Genomic DNA, 14,715 nt, shown 5'->3' with positions numbered 1-14,715 from the left:
ACTACAAAGCACACACAGCCACACAAAGCAACTGTAAAGAGTGGCATAAAAAATGGCGCCGCCAGTGGCAAGCAATATGATGAAGCTGCCGCTGCCGCTGCTGCTGCTGTCTGCCACAAGCTCTATGCTAAAATGCCAATTAAAAAGTAGTTATACATATATTAAGCTAACTCAGCAGTCGAACAAAAGTGCTCTAAGCATTTATTACAAAAATTTACATTGAACTTAAGAGAGCATGAATAAAATTATATACGGCATTGCGCTTATGGTGCTGATCTCTGAGGGATTCAGTGCAGCGCGCATATTAATCGAGCTATGCACACATTTAAGATTTATAAAGGTTTGTTTGCAGTATAAAAAAAACTCTTTATTTAAATATTCTGCACACAGCTGGAGCTTGATAATATGATGTGGCTACTTGTGCAGTTATTGCAGCTAGTTGGCTTTGGCTTATTGGCAATTGGTGTTATAAAAGTGAGAGCAAAGTTTTTGTCAGCATTTAATACAATTATCTCTCTTGCAGCGTTATAGATTGTTGCTGCAAGTTTGGCTGCTGTTTGCCTATGCTCAAATCAAATGGATTAGTATGCTACAGTTGCTCATAAGCGTATATGCATATATGTTTAGCAACAAATACGAAACTAAGCAAGAGTTTCAGCAAGAGTTTACTAATAAGTATGCGCCATTGATTGAACAAGTGCTACGTCGTTTGGGCAATATACTAATGATCTATAGATACTACAAAGATCTTGAGCCAAGCAAAGCCCCTATACAAGTGGCACAGCTGGCTGCCAAGCTTAAAATCAAATAATACATTAAACAGTTTGTTTATTGCAAAGCAAAAATATACAAAATTAAAATAAAGGTTTTAGAAAGCGCAGCTTAAAGGCGGGCATGTGTGGCACATCCAGCAGATTCATATAGATATGATATATAACATATATAAAGCCAAATTCAATAACTGCACAAAAGAAGTTTAAATTGTTTAGCATTTGTTAGCTAATAGCATTAACTTGCCCATGGTAAGCAGCGAGATAAGTATGTTGGTTAAAGCCTCAAAGGCATCGCCTACAATGAGCTCCCAGCACCACCACAGCACAAAGAGCACATCAAAGAGCAATCCGCACATGCACCAGACAAGCCAGAAGAGCAATAGATTCGGCTGATGCTGTTTAATACTTGCTGCTTAGTGTTTGAGCCAGGCAAAGAGCTATACGCACCAATAGAATGCCCGCAATCATTAGCAAGGAAACCAGAATCCATACATTCAAGAGCAAAAGATAAGCCCACAGCATCCAGGGTCGAACATTTATAATGTCATTCTGCTGCTCCTGCTGCTGCTGCTGCAATTCTGTAGCATGCAACTCGCCAGCTGCATTGCTGTTGTTCTTGCAACGTCTGCGCAGCGTATAGACGATCATCAGCTCAAAGAGCAAGGCGCCCATTATATCCATCCAGCCTATGACTAGGCCAAAGCCATTTAAAGCGCTTATCATTTTATTTTTAGTGCTTGTATTTAATTTTTAATAGAGTATACGAGTTGTGTTGTTGACAGCTGAGGAAAAGCTTGAGGCTTAAAGCTGCTAAACCAGCTTGAGGCTAAAGCATAAGCGGAAGTTGACTGTGCGCTGAGTAAAAAATTTTAAATTATATTTAACAGCTGCATGTGTCTGCGTGCGTGTGTGTGTGTGTGCTTAGCAACCGCACGTATTTCATCAAGGCTGCATTATAAGTATGTACATATATAAGCGTATATACATTTGTATATGTAAATAAGCGCACAATTTTTTGCATAAATAGACATGAGTGCGTTGGCAGGCAGCGTCGGCAAGCAAAAGTCGCGTAGTGTATTGCACGTTGCAAGTTGCTGTTTCCTCTTCCGTTACTTTACTTCAATTTTTCTTTTTGCTGGCTGCTGCAAATTATTTTAAAAGGATTTTCCTTTGCTGCTGTATGCGCGCGCCAGTGTGTGTGTGTGTGTGTGTGTGCGTATGTGTAATTTTTAAAGCACTCGCCTAGGCTAGACGAGCTCAAGACTCAAGTTGATGCCTGCAGCTGAAATTTGAGCGAACTGTTCATGCATGCCAGCACTTAAATGAGCAGCTTTGGGCAATAAAGAAACGATAACAATTTATTCATAAAATATATATAACAACAATTACAATTAAACATATTGCCGGGGAGCTCGAGTATTAATTATTTCTGTAAGAGATCTCTGCGTAGTACCACAGGTATAGGGACTGTCTGGATTATTGGACTGCAAAAAGCTACACTTACGTTTGCGACGCTGCCTGCGGTTATCTGGCTGTGCCGGCTGTGCTGCTGGCTGAGATTTAGTTGAGCCTGCCGCACGTTGCTTTTGTGCTGGGCGCTTAGCGCAAGCTTCGCACTTGGAGAGCAGCATATAGAACTGATAGACAATAAACACAAAAACCGTTTCAACAACTGCAAGTAAACAGAGGCTTAACGTGAAACTTTTAAATTGATTTATAGACTTACCCAAGCCAAGAAACAAAAGCAAACTATTGCTGGTCAAGCCCATTTGAAAGCTCGTCTCGCGCATAAAGGCATAAACAATAAGCACAAGTTCCATGAAAATGCCAGCAATGGAGAACAGCAGCCAGTAGCGCACCAGACGTGTATTGCGCTATTAGTTGAATTATATGTATAGTGGGAGTAGAACAGGAAGTAACTAATTAACTTACATTATAAATGCCAAAGAGCAGCAACAATATTAAAGAACACCAAAAGAAACCAAAGCAAACTCCAAATATAGTTAACCAGCTTAGCTGCAAGTAGAAGCTTATAAAGCTTATAAATTAGCGCGTATATTAGCAACACTTACATGACCAACCAGCATATCCATGCTGAGTGCAGCAAAGAGCAGCGCACATAGCAAATCGAATGCACCTATGGCATAGGCACAATATAAAAGTGAATCCTCACGCTGCATTTTCGAAATATTTGCTTGATTTTATAGCAACTGCAAAGCCTGGCCTGCTTTAATACACAATTTATAAAAAATTAGTGTATATGTTTTATTTATTTGCTAAACCTGACCACGGCGCAGCTTGCGTCGCAGCTCTCGCATTGCTTGCTTCTCCTCACGCTTGTACATGCGCTTGAGACGTCGCCGCTCCTTGAGCATTGTGTCCGTTGAGTTGGTGCTGCTGGAGGTGAATTTTTTGATGCAACCACCTGTGGAACGCTTTGCTGGCGGATTAGTCAGTGGTATCCACTGCTCACGCTCAAGCATTTCCATATAGAAGAGGTAAACAATGTATACGAAAGTCATTTCCACAGCTGCAAGCAGTTGCATTAGGCATTTTAATTGGCTTCGAGTAGGCACGAACTTACACAAGCCCACAAAGGGTAGCATGGTCACCTTGACGCCCTCCCAATTAATCGACATGGCCAAGGTTAGGCCATAAATCAATAGCACTGTATCTAGCAATATGCCCAGGCAGGTAAACATTAGCCAGAATCGCACGAATAAAATGCGTCGCCTATAGATTCCCAGCAGCAGCATGCATATAATCCAGACCCAAATGATGGCAAAGATCAGCAGCGCCAGCGAGGTCCAGCGATGCTTTAAAAAGTATGCAGCTCTTGGCTTAAACAACTATTTAGTAGAGTGTAACTTACATATTTGCCGTATAGCATGCCTGAGACACCACCAAATAGCACCGCTGATATGAGATCCAATAGCGCAATGCCATAACTGCAAATCACCAAATATCCATCAGAGTACTCATCAGCAGCTCCCATCTTCCAGCGCACATTTCAGCAATTGTTGAAGAGAAAAGCAAAGCTCTACTAAATCAAAGCTCTAATGATGATAAGCACGTACTCACACGCTGGACATGTGATGGCTGCCGGGGGAGGAGAGGGGACTGCTTATGCTTCACAGTTCATGCTGCCGCCGTTTGTTAATCAATGGCGTTTGATTGGCGAACGGCAGCCACAGTGGTTACACTACAAAAATTAGCAAGCCATCTGTCTTTCTATTGCTTTCGTTAACTGACAACACTGTGCGCCTAACTGCGCTGCCCTGTGACAAGTTTGCTCGGCCATCTTTCATTTATACGGCATTTGTTTTGTCAGCTGAAGATTAGATTGAGCTTCATGGACGTGACTCTGCCAAGTCGCATTGGGCCAAGCAACAGACTAACTCAATTATTATTATTGTAGGCATTCAATTGACTATGCCACTAAAATAAAGTAAAATTCACAGAAATTTCCTTGATTACAAAAGTTAACTTAATTGTAAAACTTTTGATATATTTCCATAAAAAAAATTGTTGCACAAGTCTTGAGCGCTTAAATTACAATTCGGCCTTATCATGTCGACCACCACGAGGTAACCTTAAATTATAAAAGCCCTTTCGCTTCTTCTTTTCTGGTTTATCGGACTCTTCACCGGACTCGTTTATCGTAACCTGTCTCTCCGAGCGTCTTTCTCCTTTCTTTTCTTCCTCCTGTAACTTTCTATACAGCTCCCGGTCATGTCTGTTGGTAAACTATACTTTAGTAAATAATCCCTAAAGAGAAGGAGATTCTTTACTCTTGAATATGCCTGCGATGTATTAATAAAGAATTTCTTATTTCAATTTGACTTCCGTTACATGAATCAGCCATTGTGTTGCAGTATTTGTAGACAATAAATATGCAGCACCACTCGATGCCTACAAATTTTAAATAAACTATAATTAAAAAGAATATTTTATAATATGATATGTGGCATTTCTTACTGATGGCTAAGCCAAGTAAAACGAATTGCATAATCTGCGGCAAGCGTTTATGTTCGGTAGTAATTATGGTATAGATCAGCAATATTATATCGAGTAAAATGCCAATTAGGGAGAAGACCAGCCAGCATTCAACAAGTACTTGACGATCCTTTATAATACTTTGTAAGGAATTTGTAAGATTTACTATATATTAATATACAAACCGTCCATAGACCCACCATAAGCAGCACAACAAAAACCACCCAAATCATCGATCCCAGAAGTCCCAAGACAGCAACATAATTTACTTCTAATGTTAAGGATCTAATAGCCAGAAACGTAAAATATAACGCATGACACAAATCGAATCCGGCAATGCACGTAGAAATGTAAAGAAGCTGTTTACATGAAGGGCTTTCAGCCCTTCCCCTGTTGTATTGCAGCATCTTTGATTGTTCATAAATTATAATATGCAAGCACTCGGTGGATAGAAAATATACATAGTATATATTTAATGACAAAGTTAGCAAAAGCAACTAAAATAAAAAAACTTTCTACATAAAAATTTTACTTCTTTTTCTTTGGTTTTGAAGATTTCTTTTTCTTAGGATCAGATTTCTTCTTTTTGCCTTTACCTTTAGCTGCTTTTTGTTGATCTATAAGCAAATTATTTTTTTTACTATGACCAATGTACCTTGGAGTATTTACCTTTGCAAGCCTTTGGGTCAAGTTTCTTCTTTTTCTTCTTACTACTCCTTTTAGCGAAGCAAATAAATCCTCCCTTTTCAGGCTCATCGACAAGGCGACATGGATCCATGTTCAGGTAATACCTGTATATAAGGTAAATGCAGGAGCTTTCAATAACTGCAAAAAAAGACATTATTAAGTATTTACATTTAACAAAAATATATACATATATAGAACGCACGAATTCCAAGGAAAATAATAGTAAACTCTTTTAAATGATCCCAGTCTACGGTTAGAGAAGAGGCTATCCCCCAGAGTAAAAACAATACATCTACAATGAAGCCCGCCAGCGAGAAAATGAGCCATCCTCTCACCATTGCAGGTCGTCGCTATATACAAAAATATATACATATATAAAAAAAGAGTAGCTAAAAATTATTTGTGCGTACCTTCCATAGTCCAACTATAAGCAGTATAACAATCAGGACCCAAAATATGGTTCCCAAGTTAGCCAAAATAGAGAATATATTTAACTGTGTTTTAAATATGGTTAATATCATGTATTAGAGATATTAGGGGCGATACTTACTTTTGTGACTAATAAAACAGTCGCTTGAACGGCAAAGTATAATGCGTGTGCCAGATCGAATACAGCAATCGCATAACATATTTGCAAGGCACCTTTAGAATCGCCCTTCTTTCCCTTTTTCTTTGTGCCTTTTTTCTTGGGTGACGACTTTTTTTTAGATGGCGATTTCTTCTTCTTGCTTGCTGCCATTGTTCAGTGTCTAAAACAGCAATTATTATTTTCTCACATAACTGAGTTATATCGCAGAGCCGTTTAAATTGTAATACAACGGCTATTTCGATTTTAAATTAACATTAGCTGTTCATTAACATGGCTCTCTTACAGCGGTGGCAAGAACAGCTGATTGTGCAACAAGGTGGCAGCGCTTAACAAAAAGGAAAACGTAAACAAGCTGAAAGTTTTGTGCTGCTTTAAATCTTCGCTAAAGTGATTATATTCTGCTTATTTTGCAATAAGTCTTTAAAAAGCAAGATGCCTATCGTTGTAAAAACGTAAGTAGTTTGAATATAAGAGATATTTAATTGTAGTGCAGGCTAAATGTATTGTTGAAGTAATGTCTTATTAGAGCGACTACCAGCGGCCAGATGTTCGCGCGTTTTTTGTTTAGAGTTTTGTGACGCAGCTTACAACACTGAATTTACCTGCCTCCACTCTTGGAACAGTTGCTGAGCACCACTGTTCTGTTTTGTTAAGCTCACAAATTTGCGAAATTATTTTTTTACGTGAAAACTGTTAAAGTGCTTAAATAATTCCACTCGAGTGGATACTTATAGAGAATAACAGACATAAATCATGGGACCACCGAAAAAGTATAAGAAAGAGCGCGGGGCAGGCGACAAATTTGGTAAGCATTGTTCGAGCCGGTTGTCAAAGTGCCAGCGCCTGTATAACTTGCCTCTTGCTATGCAGCCAAAAAGCGTCGTGCAGAAGATGAAGCGTTCACGCAGCTTGTTGAGGACAATGACAGCATGGACAATGCCAGTGAGTCGGACGGAGTGCCTGGTGCCGCGTCCAAAAACGCTGAGACCAACGACGAGAATATCAACACTGACGAGTACGGTGCCAAGGATTATCGTGCACAAATGCAGCTACGCGCTGATCATACGAATAGGCCACTTTGGGTTGCGCCCAATGGGCATGTGTTCTTGGAGTCTTTTTCGCCAGTCTACAAGCATGCGCATGACTTTCTTATTGCCATATCGGAGCCCGTCTGCCGTCCAGAGCACATACACGAGTATAAGCTGACAGCGTACAGCTTGTATGCAGCCGTATCCGTGGGCCTGCAAACACATGACATTGTCGAATACTTAAAGCGTTTGAGCAAGACAAGCATTCCAGAAGGCATCTTGGAATTTATACGCCTTTGCACGCTTTCATATGGCAAGGTGAAGCTGGTGCTGAAGCACAACAAATACTTTATTGAGTCACCGCATCCAGAAGTTCTGCAAAAGCTACTTAAGGATCCAGTCATACAGAAATGTCGCCTTATACGCAGTGAAGCTGAGGGTGAGGCCTTTATACAGGGCACCTTGGATGGCAAAGCCATTACACAGTTTGGTACAAAGCTGCCGACAGCGACGGATAAGCCTGCCGAGGAGACGCCCACAACTTCGACGGCAGCTGCAGCCCCAGGTACAGATGGCGCTGCCGCAGCTGTGCCTGATGACATAACTGACTTCTATGAGAAGATTGACAAGGAAGAAGAGGACGAAGATGAAGCGAATCTGAAGACAGTCTCGTTTGAAGTGGCCCAAGAGAAAATTGAGTTGATACAGAAGCGCTGCATTGAGATTGAACATCCGCTACTGGCAGAGTATGACTTTCGCAACGATACCGTCAATCAAGACATCAACATTGACCTCAAGCCAGCCGCTGTGCTGCGTCCATATCAGGAGAAGAGCTTGCGCAAAATGTTCGGCAATGGGCGCGCACGCTCCGGCGTTATTGTGTTGCCTTGCGGAGCTGGCAAATCACTGGTGGGTGTGACCGCCTGCTGCACCGTGCGTAAGCGCGCATTGGTGCTTTGCAACAGTGGTGTGTCGGTGGAGCAGTGGAAGCAGCAGTTTAAAATGTGGTCCACAGCGGATGATAGCATGATCTGTCGCTTTACCTCAGAGGCCAAAGACAAGCCAATGGGCTGTGGCATACTGGTCACCACATACTCTATGATAACGCACACACAGAAGCGTTCCTGGGAGGCGGAGCAAACTATGCGCTGGCTGCAGGAGCAGGAATGGGGCATTATGGTGCTGGACGAGGTGCACACCATACCTGCCAAAATGTTCCGACGTGTGCTTACAATTGTGCAGTCCCATTGCAAGTTGGGTTTGACTGCCACTTTGCTGCGTGAGGACGATAAAATTGCAGACTTGAATTTCCTAATCGGTCCAAAGCTATACGAGGCCAACTGGCTGGAGTTGCAAAAGAAGGGCTACATAGCACGTGTGCAGTGCGCTGAAGTCTGGTGTCCCATGTCGCCGGAGTTCTATCGCGAATATCTGACCACCAAAACCTCCAAGAAAATGTTACTCTATGTAATGAATCCATCAAAGTTCCGCAGCTGCCAATTTCTCATCAAATACCATGAGCAGCGTGGTGACAAGACTATTGTTTTCTCCGATAATGTCTTCGCGCTGAAGCACTATGCCATCAAGATGAACAAGCCTTTCATCTATGGGCCCACCTCACAGAATGAACGTATACAAATCTTACAGAATTTCAAGTTCAATGCCAAGGTAAGAGCTGTGTGCAGTTAATTCGTATATATAGTTTTGCTTAAATCTACATTATACTTCAGGTCAACACTATTTTCGTGTCCAAAGTGGCCGACACCAGTTTCGATTTGCCCGAGGCAAATGTGCTCATACAAATTTCCTCGCATGGCGGCTCGCGTCGTCAGGAGGCCCAACGTTTGGGTCGTATTCTGCGCGCTAAGAAGGGCGCCATAGCCGAAGAATACAACGCCTTCTTCTACACACTCGTCTCACAGGACACCATGGAAATGAGCTACTCCCGCAAACGTCAGCGTTTCTTGGTGAATCAAGGCTACAGCTATAAGGTTATAACACATCTTAAGGGCATGGATACTTCTACGGAGTTGATGTATAACACGCAGGAGGAGCAGGGGCAGCTACTGCAATTGGTGTTGTCTGCCTCAGATTTGGATTGCGAAGATGAAAGGGTGCCGGGCGAGCCAGGTTATCGTCCCGGCGGCTCCGGCACTACAAAACGCACAGGCGCACTCAGTTCCATGTCGGGTGGCGATGATGCCATCTACTATGAGCATCGCCGCAAGAATACTGGCAGCGTGCATCCATTGTTTAAGAAATTTAGAGGATAAGCTTTGCTTTTGTATAGCCTGTTGAATAAAATCGATGCGATTTAACGATTATAAACGTTTTGGATTTCCTAATGGGCAACCTTCTTAATTAGATTTTTAAAACTCCAATTGTTATTACATTGTTTTGTTACAGAAATAGTGCTGGCACTGGCGAATGGGCTATAATTGAGCTGCAAGGTGATCTGGAGGTGCGCCAAAACCAAAATATGCACGAACAGTTCATTGGTGATCTTTACTACAACAAATATGGACAACCTGTAAGTCTAGATGCACGCAGTTTATAAACTAAATTAACTATTTCAAATTTTTAGATACTTATTATAGGCCATCATATACTCCAAGGTAGAGAGCAAAAGCTGGACAAGCCGTTTGCCGTGCTTGAAAAATCAAAGACAAATGAAGGACAGCAGCTATTGAATTTGACCAATGCCACATTGGATGCCAGCAGCTTAAATGCCACCGCTGGCGCTGAGCGCACTCTGCTGGATGAAACAGTCGCACTAGAGCATAAGAGCCGCCAACGCACAGAGTACACAGTGCGCGCTATTTGCACTAAGAAACTAATATTTAAATCGCGGCCCAAACCTATTATAGCCAATGTAGCAAAGTCCGTTTAGCTTGATATAAGTTTTTGTAGTATATTGTATTGTAGTGTAAGTATATAAATGCATTAAACAATTTCCATTTCACGTTCAATGCCCACAAACTTGAGCTGCTCGGTAGGTCCGTATCTATAGTCAAAGAACAGCTCCTCGCCAGGTTGTATGGCGCGTTTAGCAAAGATGCCTATGCGATGATCGCCAGTGACCATCATAACCTTGGCATAACAATTGGGATTGATGGAATGATTGGCAAAGCGTATCTTGTTGCCCTTACGCGTGGCATCTACTACAAAATCATTGTTCAAATTGAACAAAAAGGAGCACATATATTTATCATAGACCTTGCCACGACGATCCGCTTCATCTTGCGATATAATCTCGCCGCAATACTCGGAAATGAATTCGTTTTTCTGCGCGCCCTCCTTGAGGAAAATACCCCAGCCAGCTATGTCCGAGGGCGCCATTAGCAAGTGTTTGTCTGAAAGCCAAAAGGATTTTTAAACTGTACTTATTTGATTAGCTCAAGTTACTTACGCAATCCTCGCTGCACACACACATTCTTGCATGTTATCTTCTGCAGCTTGAATTGATCCGCACCGCAAGCCTGACACAAGTCCGGATCGCACTCACGCACAGCCAAGTAGCAAGGACACTGCTTGGTGTTGCACTGCGCCTTGCAGCGACAACCAGGGAAACGATTCTGACAATCGCTGCTGCAGTTGCAAAACTTTTCGCAAAAGTTTTGCGTTTGAATGCAGGAACAGTTCATGTCACAGGGGCCGGCATGATCGCAGGGTGTGTAATTGTACACATGATTCGAGGAGGAGTCCTTCTTGAGCTGAATTTTGCGACAATGCAGCGACCATAAGCGTTGCTTCTTCTTCTTCTTGCGCGGCGGCGTAAAGTCCTGCCTCAGATCCTCGAAGCTAAACTCTGCAGCTTCTTTCTGTGCAAACTCATAGATCTGACGACAGGTCTTGGTTAGCATGTTATGCGCAATGGCGCAATAGTTCTTCAGATAGACCTTGTGCAGCACACGAAAGAGCGCCTGATCTGCACCAGTCCAGACGCATTGCGTGCTGGTGATTTTCATCATGCCAGCTATAAGTGACATTTTAATTAAAGCTATTTGATGGCTTCTAGTCTTCTATAGACTTACCCATAATTGAATTGATTTCAGCGCTATTTACAGCAATGCCGTTATCCTTGCTAGTCTCGTGACTAAAGTCCTTGTTGCTAAACTGACTATTGCTGTCATTACTATCTTCCGAGCTGGCCTCATTGCAGGAGTCTATAGGCGGCGTTTTGCTGTCAGCAGCCAGCTTTTCCTTCATGCCATCCTGCAAAGCAACCATTTTTAAATTAATGTGCTTGATATGTTCATAAACAACTTACAATTAGCATATAGCAGGCATTGCTGCAGGGTTCCGCAAAGGTCTTCAACTCTGGATAGCGACGCTTCTGCAGATTTGGGCCAGCATGTCCTTGCAGACCTTTTTTAAATAAAATACAAGATATTATAAATCGAATTTTAACTTATATGCGCTGCTGTTAAGCATGACTATGAAATCGGCTGAAAGGTTAGCGCATGAGGCAAACACGTTACTTAACAGTAGATGCAATAATGTTTAAGGCTAAAGCCGTACGAAATGAGGCGAGTAACACCAACAACGATAATTTTGAGTCAAGACATTTTTTTTTTTTTGCCAATTTCCACAGAGACATATAGAGTCCATTAAAATTATTTATAGACATTTATAAAAGGCGATAGATAGACAGAAAGATGATGATGTGGATAGCATAGACAACATATTGAGGCCTAGGCGGCATGAGAGTGTGTGCGTGTGGTTATCGAGAAACAACAACTACAACAACGACTCACCCTGTACATGGTGACCTAAATTGCAGTTATAATTATACATAATTTTAAACAGTTTTGTTTTTTTTGGACAATAGAAATTTGTTTGGTTTGTTTTCCAAATAAAGAGAAAAAGCAAAAAACAAAAAAGGTTATTAAAGAGTAAGCCCAACAGTACATAAAGCACACATAAACAACTTACGATGCAGAAAACAGTCATATTTGAAGCAGCGACGACAAAAGAGGGTGTGGAATGAGTGCATAGTGCGCTCACGGGAAACACTCTCAGCCTTGATGCCATCAATGTTTGGTGTGCACTCCTGCGGGCGCTCTGGGTCCTGGTGCTCAGTCAGCTCAATGTACCTAACGAAGTTTAGTTTTTTAATAAAAGTTTCTATATAAGCACACTTTTCACCTACTTCTCCTTTAGCTCTTGAGCGGTACCCTTGTCCGGAAAGTTGGCGCTAATTGCTTGGAATATAATAGGAGTAGGAAACGGCAGCTTCTCTTTAACTTCCTCTACCTTGGGTTTGGTCTCAGTAGCATCAGCAGACGACACTTCCTTTTTCTCCTCAACTGCAGCTGTTTTTGCGGCTTCAGCAGTCACAGTACTATCATCCTTTGCAGCTTCGGACGTTTCTTTCTTTTCGTCCTCCTCCTTTGGCTTTTCTGATGCCGACGTCTCTGTTTTTACAACAGTCTCCTCGAGTTCTTTGCTGTGTGAACGCATCAGTGCATGCACCAACTCCACAAATATCGCATCATCCATGAAAGAAGGATCTTTGTCACCATGCACTTTTCCATCATAGTTCTTGATCAACTCCTCGATGAACTTGCCATCCTTGTCGAGCACTTCGTCGCCCATGTAGGGTATGTTGTGCAAAACAGTTTCATCCTCAACCATAAAATTCTGTTGTGTAGGCGCCCAGGTGTACATAGTTGGTATGGGCGTGACAGCGTTTATAACACAAATGGGTACACGTTGCGGCCCACTGTTGACTCCATTGTAGCTGGTCACCTCAGCACGTTTGACACAGTCCACATGCGGTGGATCATAGGGCTTTGCCTTCCAAACCTTCGATTCGCAATACAAATCCTGCACATTATGATTATGCTCGTCCCTGCAAAAATCGAATGAAAAAACAACACTAACAATGCTGCAAATTTTTGTCTGTGTGCGCCCTACCAATTTTTTATCCACGCTTCTTTGATTTCGTCGGCACGTTTGTAGCGTTTCTGTTGTCGTATTTTCATATACTCTAACTTTACCAGACGTTTCCACTCTTTGCTACTCATGTTTAATTGCAAACAAAGCCTTTTAATTTGTTTTCTTGATTTAAAAACCGCGAAAACAACACACGTTAGAGCTGCAAAAACTAGACTGACTATCGATATGTATTCACTATCGGCAAGTATTATCCACAATCAACAAGCCACCACAAGTAACAAGTGTAAGGGTTGCACAGTCCGATATTATTTAGCTACGAATAGTCTCGCTCCAAATCTGGCGGGAAAATATCCAAATTGGCAGCACTGCTCACTAGTCAACACTCGGACAAATGTAAATCTTATCAAAATAAGCCTAAAATTACAAAAATAAGCTGGACACGTTCAAACACAATTACATCACAGAAGAGGATATCGCCGGGATGGAACCATCGGCTTGTGAAGATCTGAAAGCGTTTGAGCGGCGTCTGACCGAAGTAATTTCCTCGTACAGGCCATCTACGTTCCGCTGGCGCGGTAATTATATATACATAAGTTTCACGCTAACTCGCTTGTATTCTCATGTGTGTAATATAATTCTTTCAGTTATATTATCCGCTCTATCTGTCTGCACTGCAATCAGCGCCTGGTATTGGCTGCGAGACCCGCGCACTACGGTTGTTCCACTGACGGAATCACTCTGGATACATCCGATATTTACAGTAGCCACAGTTACGTTAATTGTGCTCTTTATATTGGGCATACAAAAGTTAGTGATAGCGCCGCAGATAATAACTTCACGTACGCGATCAGTGCTAACAGACTTTGCCCTGGACCTAGAGCCCCACACTGGCAAATTGATACTTAAACCGCGTCAAAGCAACAACAATGGCAACAACTCGTGAACTGATGCGAGTGAGATGGACTTAGTTAATACGACTTCTTAGCGCCTTGCCCTCTTAATATGACGACTATGATATGCCTACTTCCATGATGACGGCTTAATCGCATCCAACACCCTAAGTTTAATGTAATCCTATAATTAAAAATTTTAAGTACCTTTTCACTTGGTTAAAATTATATAGAAGCTCCAATGTACAAAATACCTTGCTCATAAGCGTGTTCATCTGTTTAGTTATGGCGTTGTTAATTTCTCTGCTGCCGCAACGAGCAACATTTTAATAAAATGACGTTCAAATTGAAATCTGTTTCATGAAATGCCCAAGTGTTCACAATTTACCGTCTTGGAGGAGTATAAATACTGCCGACTTCGATGGAACAGGCATCAGTATCAAGTTGTCAACCAACAAAGCCGAACCATGAAGATCTTCATCCTTTGCATTGCTTTAATAAGCCTTATCCTCTGCGTGTCTGCAGGCAAGTCTGAGCAACCAGTACCAGTTATTAATTCTAGGTTAATACATATTCGACCCCGCAATATAGCTAATACAGGCGAGAACCCAAAAGCGAAGACATTTGCTGATGAGCCCGTGCATCATCAGCACGTTAAGCGCAGCCTCCAGGATGCTGAGCTTGCTGATACGATCCCCAAAAAGGACTCGCCAAAAGCTTGCTGCGGCTAAGAGCTCAGATACCAACAGCACTGGAGTGTTTATCAATCTCAATCTCCAGTTCTAATAAATTTTAATAAAGAAGCAATATTTTGAAAAAGTAATCTTATGGCGTTTTTAATCCTAAATAGT

General features: G+C 41.9%; 10 protein-coding genes across 16 annotated transcripts; 4 read left to right on the top strand and 6 right to left on the bottom strand.

Moving 5' to 3' along the window:
- Nucleotides 1-191: 191 nt before the first annotated feature.
- LOC108599220 lies at nt 192-857 on the top strand. The gene is made up of 3 exons (XM_017986015.1): nt 192-340; nt 391-474; nt 524-857. Exons 1-3 carry the CDS (start codon nt 236-238, stop codon nt 809-811), a joined length of 477 nt encoding a protein of 158 aa, XP_017841504.1. The 5' UTR covers nt 192-235; the 3' UTR covers nt 812-857.
- LOC108599219 lies at nt 845-1,542 on the bottom strand. Its single transcript, XM_017986013.1, has 3 exons — nt 1,221-1,542; nt 1,018-1,168; nt 845-961 (listed from the first exon to the last, which is right to left on the bottom strand). Exons 1-3 carry the CDS (start codon nt 1,494-1,496, stop codon nt 855-857), a joined length of 534 nt encoding a protein of 177 aa, XP_017841502.1. The 5' UTR covers nt 1,497-1,542; the 3' UTR covers nt 845-854.
- A 570-nt stretch (nt 1,543-2,112) lies between these two features.
- LOC108599090 lies at nt 2,113-3,015 on the bottom strand. Of its 3 annotated transcripts, none has more exons than XM_017985879.2 (5): nt 2,846-3,014; nt 2,706-2,789; nt 2,500-2,647; nt 2,278-2,445; nt 2,113-2,215 (listed from the first exon to the last, which is right to left on the bottom strand). In XM_017985879.2, the coding sequence occupies exons 1-5, from the start codon at nt 2,951-2,953 to the stop codon at nt 2,193-2,195; spliced, it is 531 nt and encodes a 176-aa protein (XP_017841368.1). In that variant the 5' UTR covers nt 2,954-3,014; the 3' UTR covers nt 2,113-2,192. The 3 variants fall into 3 exon arrangements, with proteins under 3 accessions (XP_017841368.1, XP_033149533.1, XP_033149532.1); XM_033293642.1 differs by having other exon boundaries at nt 2,113-2,202; XM_033293641.1 differs by having other exon boundaries at nt 2,113-2,445; nt 2,846-3,015.
- LOC108599089 lies at nt 2,941-3,816 on the bottom strand. Of its 2 annotated transcripts, none has more exons than XM_017985878.1 (4): nt 3,646-3,816; nt 3,358-3,589; nt 3,064-3,303; nt 2,941-2,997 (listed from the first exon to the last, which is right to left on the bottom strand). In XM_017985878.1, the coding sequence occupies exons 1-4, from the start codon at nt 3,766-3,768 to the stop codon at nt 2,975-2,977; spliced, it is 618 nt and encodes a 205-aa protein (XP_017841367.1). In that variant the 5' UTR covers nt 3,769-3,816; the 3' UTR covers nt 2,941-2,974. The 2 variants fall into 2 exon arrangements, with proteins under 2 accessions (XP_017841367.1, XP_017841366.1); XM_017985877.1 differs by having other exon boundaries at nt 2,946-2,997; nt 3,061-3,303.
- Nucleotides 3,817-4,244: 428 nt separating this feature from the next.
- LOC108599288 lies at nt 4,245-5,252 on the bottom strand. 3 transcript variants are annotated; one of them, XM_017986085.2, is made up of 4 exons: nt 4,970-5,252; nt 4,752-4,899; nt 4,565-4,685; nt 4,245-4,509 (listed from the first exon to the last, which is right to left on the bottom strand). In XM_017986085.2, the coding sequence occupies exons 1-4, from the start codon at nt 5,174-5,176 to the stop codon at nt 4,326-4,328; spliced, it is 660 nt and encodes a 219-aa protein (XP_017841574.1). In that variant the 5' UTR covers nt 5,177-5,252; the 3' UTR covers nt 4,245-4,325. The 3 variants fall into 3 exon arrangements, with proteins under 3 accessions (XP_017841574.1, XP_017841575.1, XP_017841573.1); XM_017986086.2 differs by having other exon boundaries at nt 4,752-4,909; nt 4,970-5,250; XM_017986084.2 differs by having other exon boundaries at nt 4,955-5,248.
- A 45-nt stretch (nt 5,253-5,297) lies between these two features.
- Nucleotides 5,298-6,249, bottom strand: LOC108598076. The gene is made up of 5 exons (XM_017984690.1): nt 6,007-6,249; nt 5,867-5,950; nt 5,659-5,806; nt 5,439-5,594; nt 5,298-5,386 (listed from the first exon to the last, which is right to left on the bottom strand). The coding sequence occupies exons 1-5, from the start codon at nt 6,193-6,195 to the stop codon at nt 5,298-5,300; spliced, it is 666 nt and encodes a 221-aa protein (XP_017840179.1). The 5' UTR covers nt 6,196-6,249.
- An 87-nt stretch (nt 6,250-6,336) lies between these two features.
- On the top strand, nt 6,337-9,963 carry LOC108600495 (chromosome transmission fidelity protein 8 homolog). Its single transcript, XM_017988129.1, has 3 exons — nt 6,337-6,497; nt 9,480-9,603; nt 9,658-9,963. Exons 1-3 carry the CDS (start codon nt 6,478-6,480, stop codon nt 9,961-9,963), a joined length of 450 nt encoding a protein of 149 aa, XP_017843618.1. The 5' UTR covers nt 6,337-6,477.
- On the top strand, nt 6,654-9,386 carry LOC108600493 (general transcription and DNA repair factor IIH helicase subunit XPB). Its single transcript, XM_017988126.1, has 3 exons — nt 6,654-6,850; nt 6,916-8,741; nt 8,804-9,386. The coding sequence occupies exons 1-3, from the start codon at nt 6,799-6,801 to the stop codon at nt 9,344-9,346; spliced, it is 2,421 nt and encodes an 806-aa protein (XP_017843615.1). The 5' UTR covers nt 6,654-6,798; the 3' UTR covers nt 9,347-9,386.
- On the bottom strand, nt 9,944-13,178 carry LOC108600494 (histone-lysine N-methyltransferase E(z)). 2 transcript variants are annotated; one of them, XM_017988127.2, is made up of 8 exons: nt 12,993-13,178; nt 12,226-12,927; nt 12,009-12,169; nt 11,831-11,845; nt 11,344-11,441; nt 11,108-11,288; nt 10,483-11,049; nt 9,944-10,426 (listed from the first exon to the last, which is right to left on the bottom strand). In XM_017988127.2, the coding sequence occupies exons 1-8, from the start codon at nt 13,100-13,102 to the stop codon at nt 10,017-10,019; spliced, it is 2,244 nt and encodes a 747-aa protein (XP_017843616.1). In that variant the 5' UTR covers nt 13,103-13,178; the 3' UTR covers nt 9,944-10,016. The 2 variants fall into 2 exon arrangements, with proteins under 2 accessions (XP_017843616.1, XP_017843617.1); XM_017988128.2 differs by lacking the exon at nt 11,831-11,845.
- Nucleotides 13,179-13,308: 130 nt separating this feature from the next.
- LOC108598923 (nuclear envelope phosphatase-regulatory subunit 1 homolog) lies at nt 13,309-14,216 on the top strand. The gene is made up of 2 exons (XM_017985687.1): nt 13,309-13,549; nt 13,619-14,216. The coding sequence occupies exons 1-2, from the start codon at nt 13,456-13,458 to the stop codon at nt 13,915-13,917; spliced, it is 393 nt and encodes a 130-aa protein (XP_017841176.1). The 5' UTR covers nt 13,309-13,455; the 3' UTR covers nt 13,918-14,216.
- The last annotated feature ends 499 nt before the right edge of the window (nt 14,217-14,715 follow it).

Source organism: Drosophila busckii, chromosome 3L, assembly GCF_011750605.1.
Source record: "Drosophila busckii strain San Diego stock center, stock number 13000-0081.31 chromosome 3L, ASM1175060v1, whole genome shotgun sequence".
NCBI classification, from domain to species: domain Eukaryota; kingdom Metazoa; phylum Arthropoda; class Insecta; order Diptera; family Drosophilidae; genus Drosophila; species Drosophila busckii.
The sequence above is the reverse complement of the archived record's forward strand: the minus strand, read 5'-3'. Positions and strand labels throughout refer to the sequence as shown.

Excerpts from the sequence above, each read along its gene's own strand:
- LOC108599220 (XM_017986015.1), top strand. The coding sequence starts at position 236 with ATGAATAAAATTATATACGGCATTGCGCTTATGGTGCTGATCTCTGAG. Across the intron at positions 341-390 it reads CACATTTAAGATTTATAAAG|CTGGAGCTTGATAATATGAT; the intron begins GTTTGTTTGCAG and ends TTCTGCACACAG. Across the intron at positions 475-523 it reads TGGCAATTGGTGTTATAAAA|CGTTATAGATTGTTGCTGCA; the intron begins GTGAGAGCAAAG and ends TCTCTCTTGCAG.
- LOC108599219 (XM_017986013.1), bottom strand. The coding sequence starts at position 1,496 with ATGATAAGCGCTTTAAATGGCTTTGGCCTAGTCATAGGCTGGATGGAT. Across the intron at positions 1,169-1,220 it reads TGATTGCGGGCATTCTATTG|CATCAGCCGAATCTATTGCT; the intron begins GTGCGTATAGCT and ends AGTATTAAACAG. Across the intron at positions 962-1,017 it reads TATCTCGCTGCTTACCATGG|TTATTGAATTTGGCTTTATA; the intron begins GCAAGTTAATGC and ends TCTTTTGTGCAG.
- LOC108599090 (XM_033293641.1), bottom strand. The coding sequence starts at position 2,953 with ATGCAGCGTGAGGATTCACTTTTATATTGTGCCTATGCCATAGGTGCA. Across the intron at positions 2,648-2,705 it reads TGCTCTTTGGCATTTATAAT|CGCAATACACGTCTGGTGCG; the intron begins GTAAGTTAATTA and ends TTCAACTAATAG. Across the intron at positions 2,446-2,499 it reads GCTTTTGTTTCTTGGCTTGG|TTGTTGAAACGGTTTTTGTG; the intron begins GTAAGTCTATAA and ends GTTTACTTGCAG.
- LOC108599089 (XM_017985877.1), bottom strand. The coding sequence starts at position 3,768 with ATGGGAGCTGCTGATGAGTACTCTGATGGATATTTGGTGATTTGCAGT. Across the intron at positions 3,590-3,645 it reads GCATGCTATACGGCAAATAT|CATCGCTGGACCTCGCTGGC; the intron begins GTAAGTTACACT and ends TACTTTTTAAAG. Across the intron at positions 2,998-3,060 it reads GCGACGCAAGCTGCGCCGTG|GCCAGGCTTTGCAGTTGCTA; the intron begins GTCAGGTTTAGC and ends GTATTAAAGCAG.
- LOC108599288 (XM_017986084.2), bottom strand. The coding sequence starts at position 5,176 with ATGCTGCAATACAACAGGGGAAGGGCTGAAAGCCCTTCATGTAAACAG. Across the intron at positions 4,686-4,751 it reads TTTACTTGGCTTAGCCATCA|GCATCGAGTGGTGCTGCATA; the intron begins GTAAGAAATGCC and ends TAAAATTTGTAG. Across the intron at positions 4,510-4,564 it reads CATCGCAGGCATATTCAAGA|ACATGACCGGGAGCTGTATA; the intron begins GTAAAGAATCTC and ends GTTTACCAACAG.
- LOC108598076 (XM_017984690.1), bottom strand. The coding sequence starts at position 6,195 with ATGGCAGCAAGCAAGAAGAAGAAATCGCCATCTAAAAAAAAGTCGTCA. Across the intron at positions 5,595-5,658 it reads TATTATTTTCCTTGGAATTC|TTATTGAAAGCTCCTGCATT; the intron begins GTGCGTTCTATA and ends CTTTTTTTGCAG. Across the intron at positions 5,387-5,438 it reads TGACCCAAAGGCTTGCAAAG|ATCAACAAAAAGCAGCTAAA; the intron begins GTAAATACTCCA and ends ATTTGCTTATAG.
- LOC108600495 (XM_017988129.1), top strand. The coding sequence starts at position 6,478 with ATGCCTATCGTTGTAAAAAC. Across the intron at positions 6,498-9,479 it reads ATGCCTATCGTTGTAAAAAC|AAATAGTGCTGGCACTGGCG; the intron begins GTAAGTAGTTTG and ends GTTTTGTTACAG. Across the intron at positions 9,604-9,657 it reads ACAACAAATATGGACAACCT|ATACTTATTATAGGCCATCA; the intron begins GTAAGTCTAGAT and ends TCAAATTTTTAG.
- LOC108600493 (XM_017988126.1), top strand. The coding sequence starts at position 6,799 with ATGGGACCACCGAAAAAGTATAAGAAAGAGCGCGGGGCAGGCGACAAA. Across the intron at positions 6,851-6,915 it reads CGGGGCAGGCGACAAATTTG|CCAAAAAGCGTCGTGCAGAA; the intron begins GTAAGCATTGTT and ends CTTGCTATGCAG. Across the intron at positions 8,742-8,803 it reads ATTTCAAGTTCAATGCCAAG|GTCAACACTATTTTCGTGTC; the intron begins GTAAGAGCTGTG and ends ATTATACTTCAG.
- LOC108600494 (XM_017988127.2), bottom strand. The coding sequence starts at position 13,102 with ATGAGTAGCAAAGAGTGGAAACGTCTGGTAAAGTTAGAGTATATGAAA. Across the intron at positions 12,928-12,992 it reads GAAGCGTGGATAAAAAATTG|GGACGAGCATAATCATAATG; the intron begins GTAGGGCGCACA and ends CGATTTTTGCAG. Across the intron at positions 12,170-12,225 it reads GCTCAAGAGCTAAAGGAGAA|GTACATTGAGCTGACTGAGC; the intron begins GTAGGTGAAAAG and ends AAACTTCGTTAG.
- LOC108598923 (XM_017985687.1), top strand. The coding sequence starts at position 13,456 with ATGGAACCATCGGCTTGTGAAGATCTGAAAGCGTTTGAGCGGCGTCTG. Across the intron at positions 13,550-13,618 it reads ATCTACGTTCCGCTGGCGCG|TTATATTATCCGCTCTATCT; the intron begins GTAATTATATAT and ends TAATTCTTTCAG.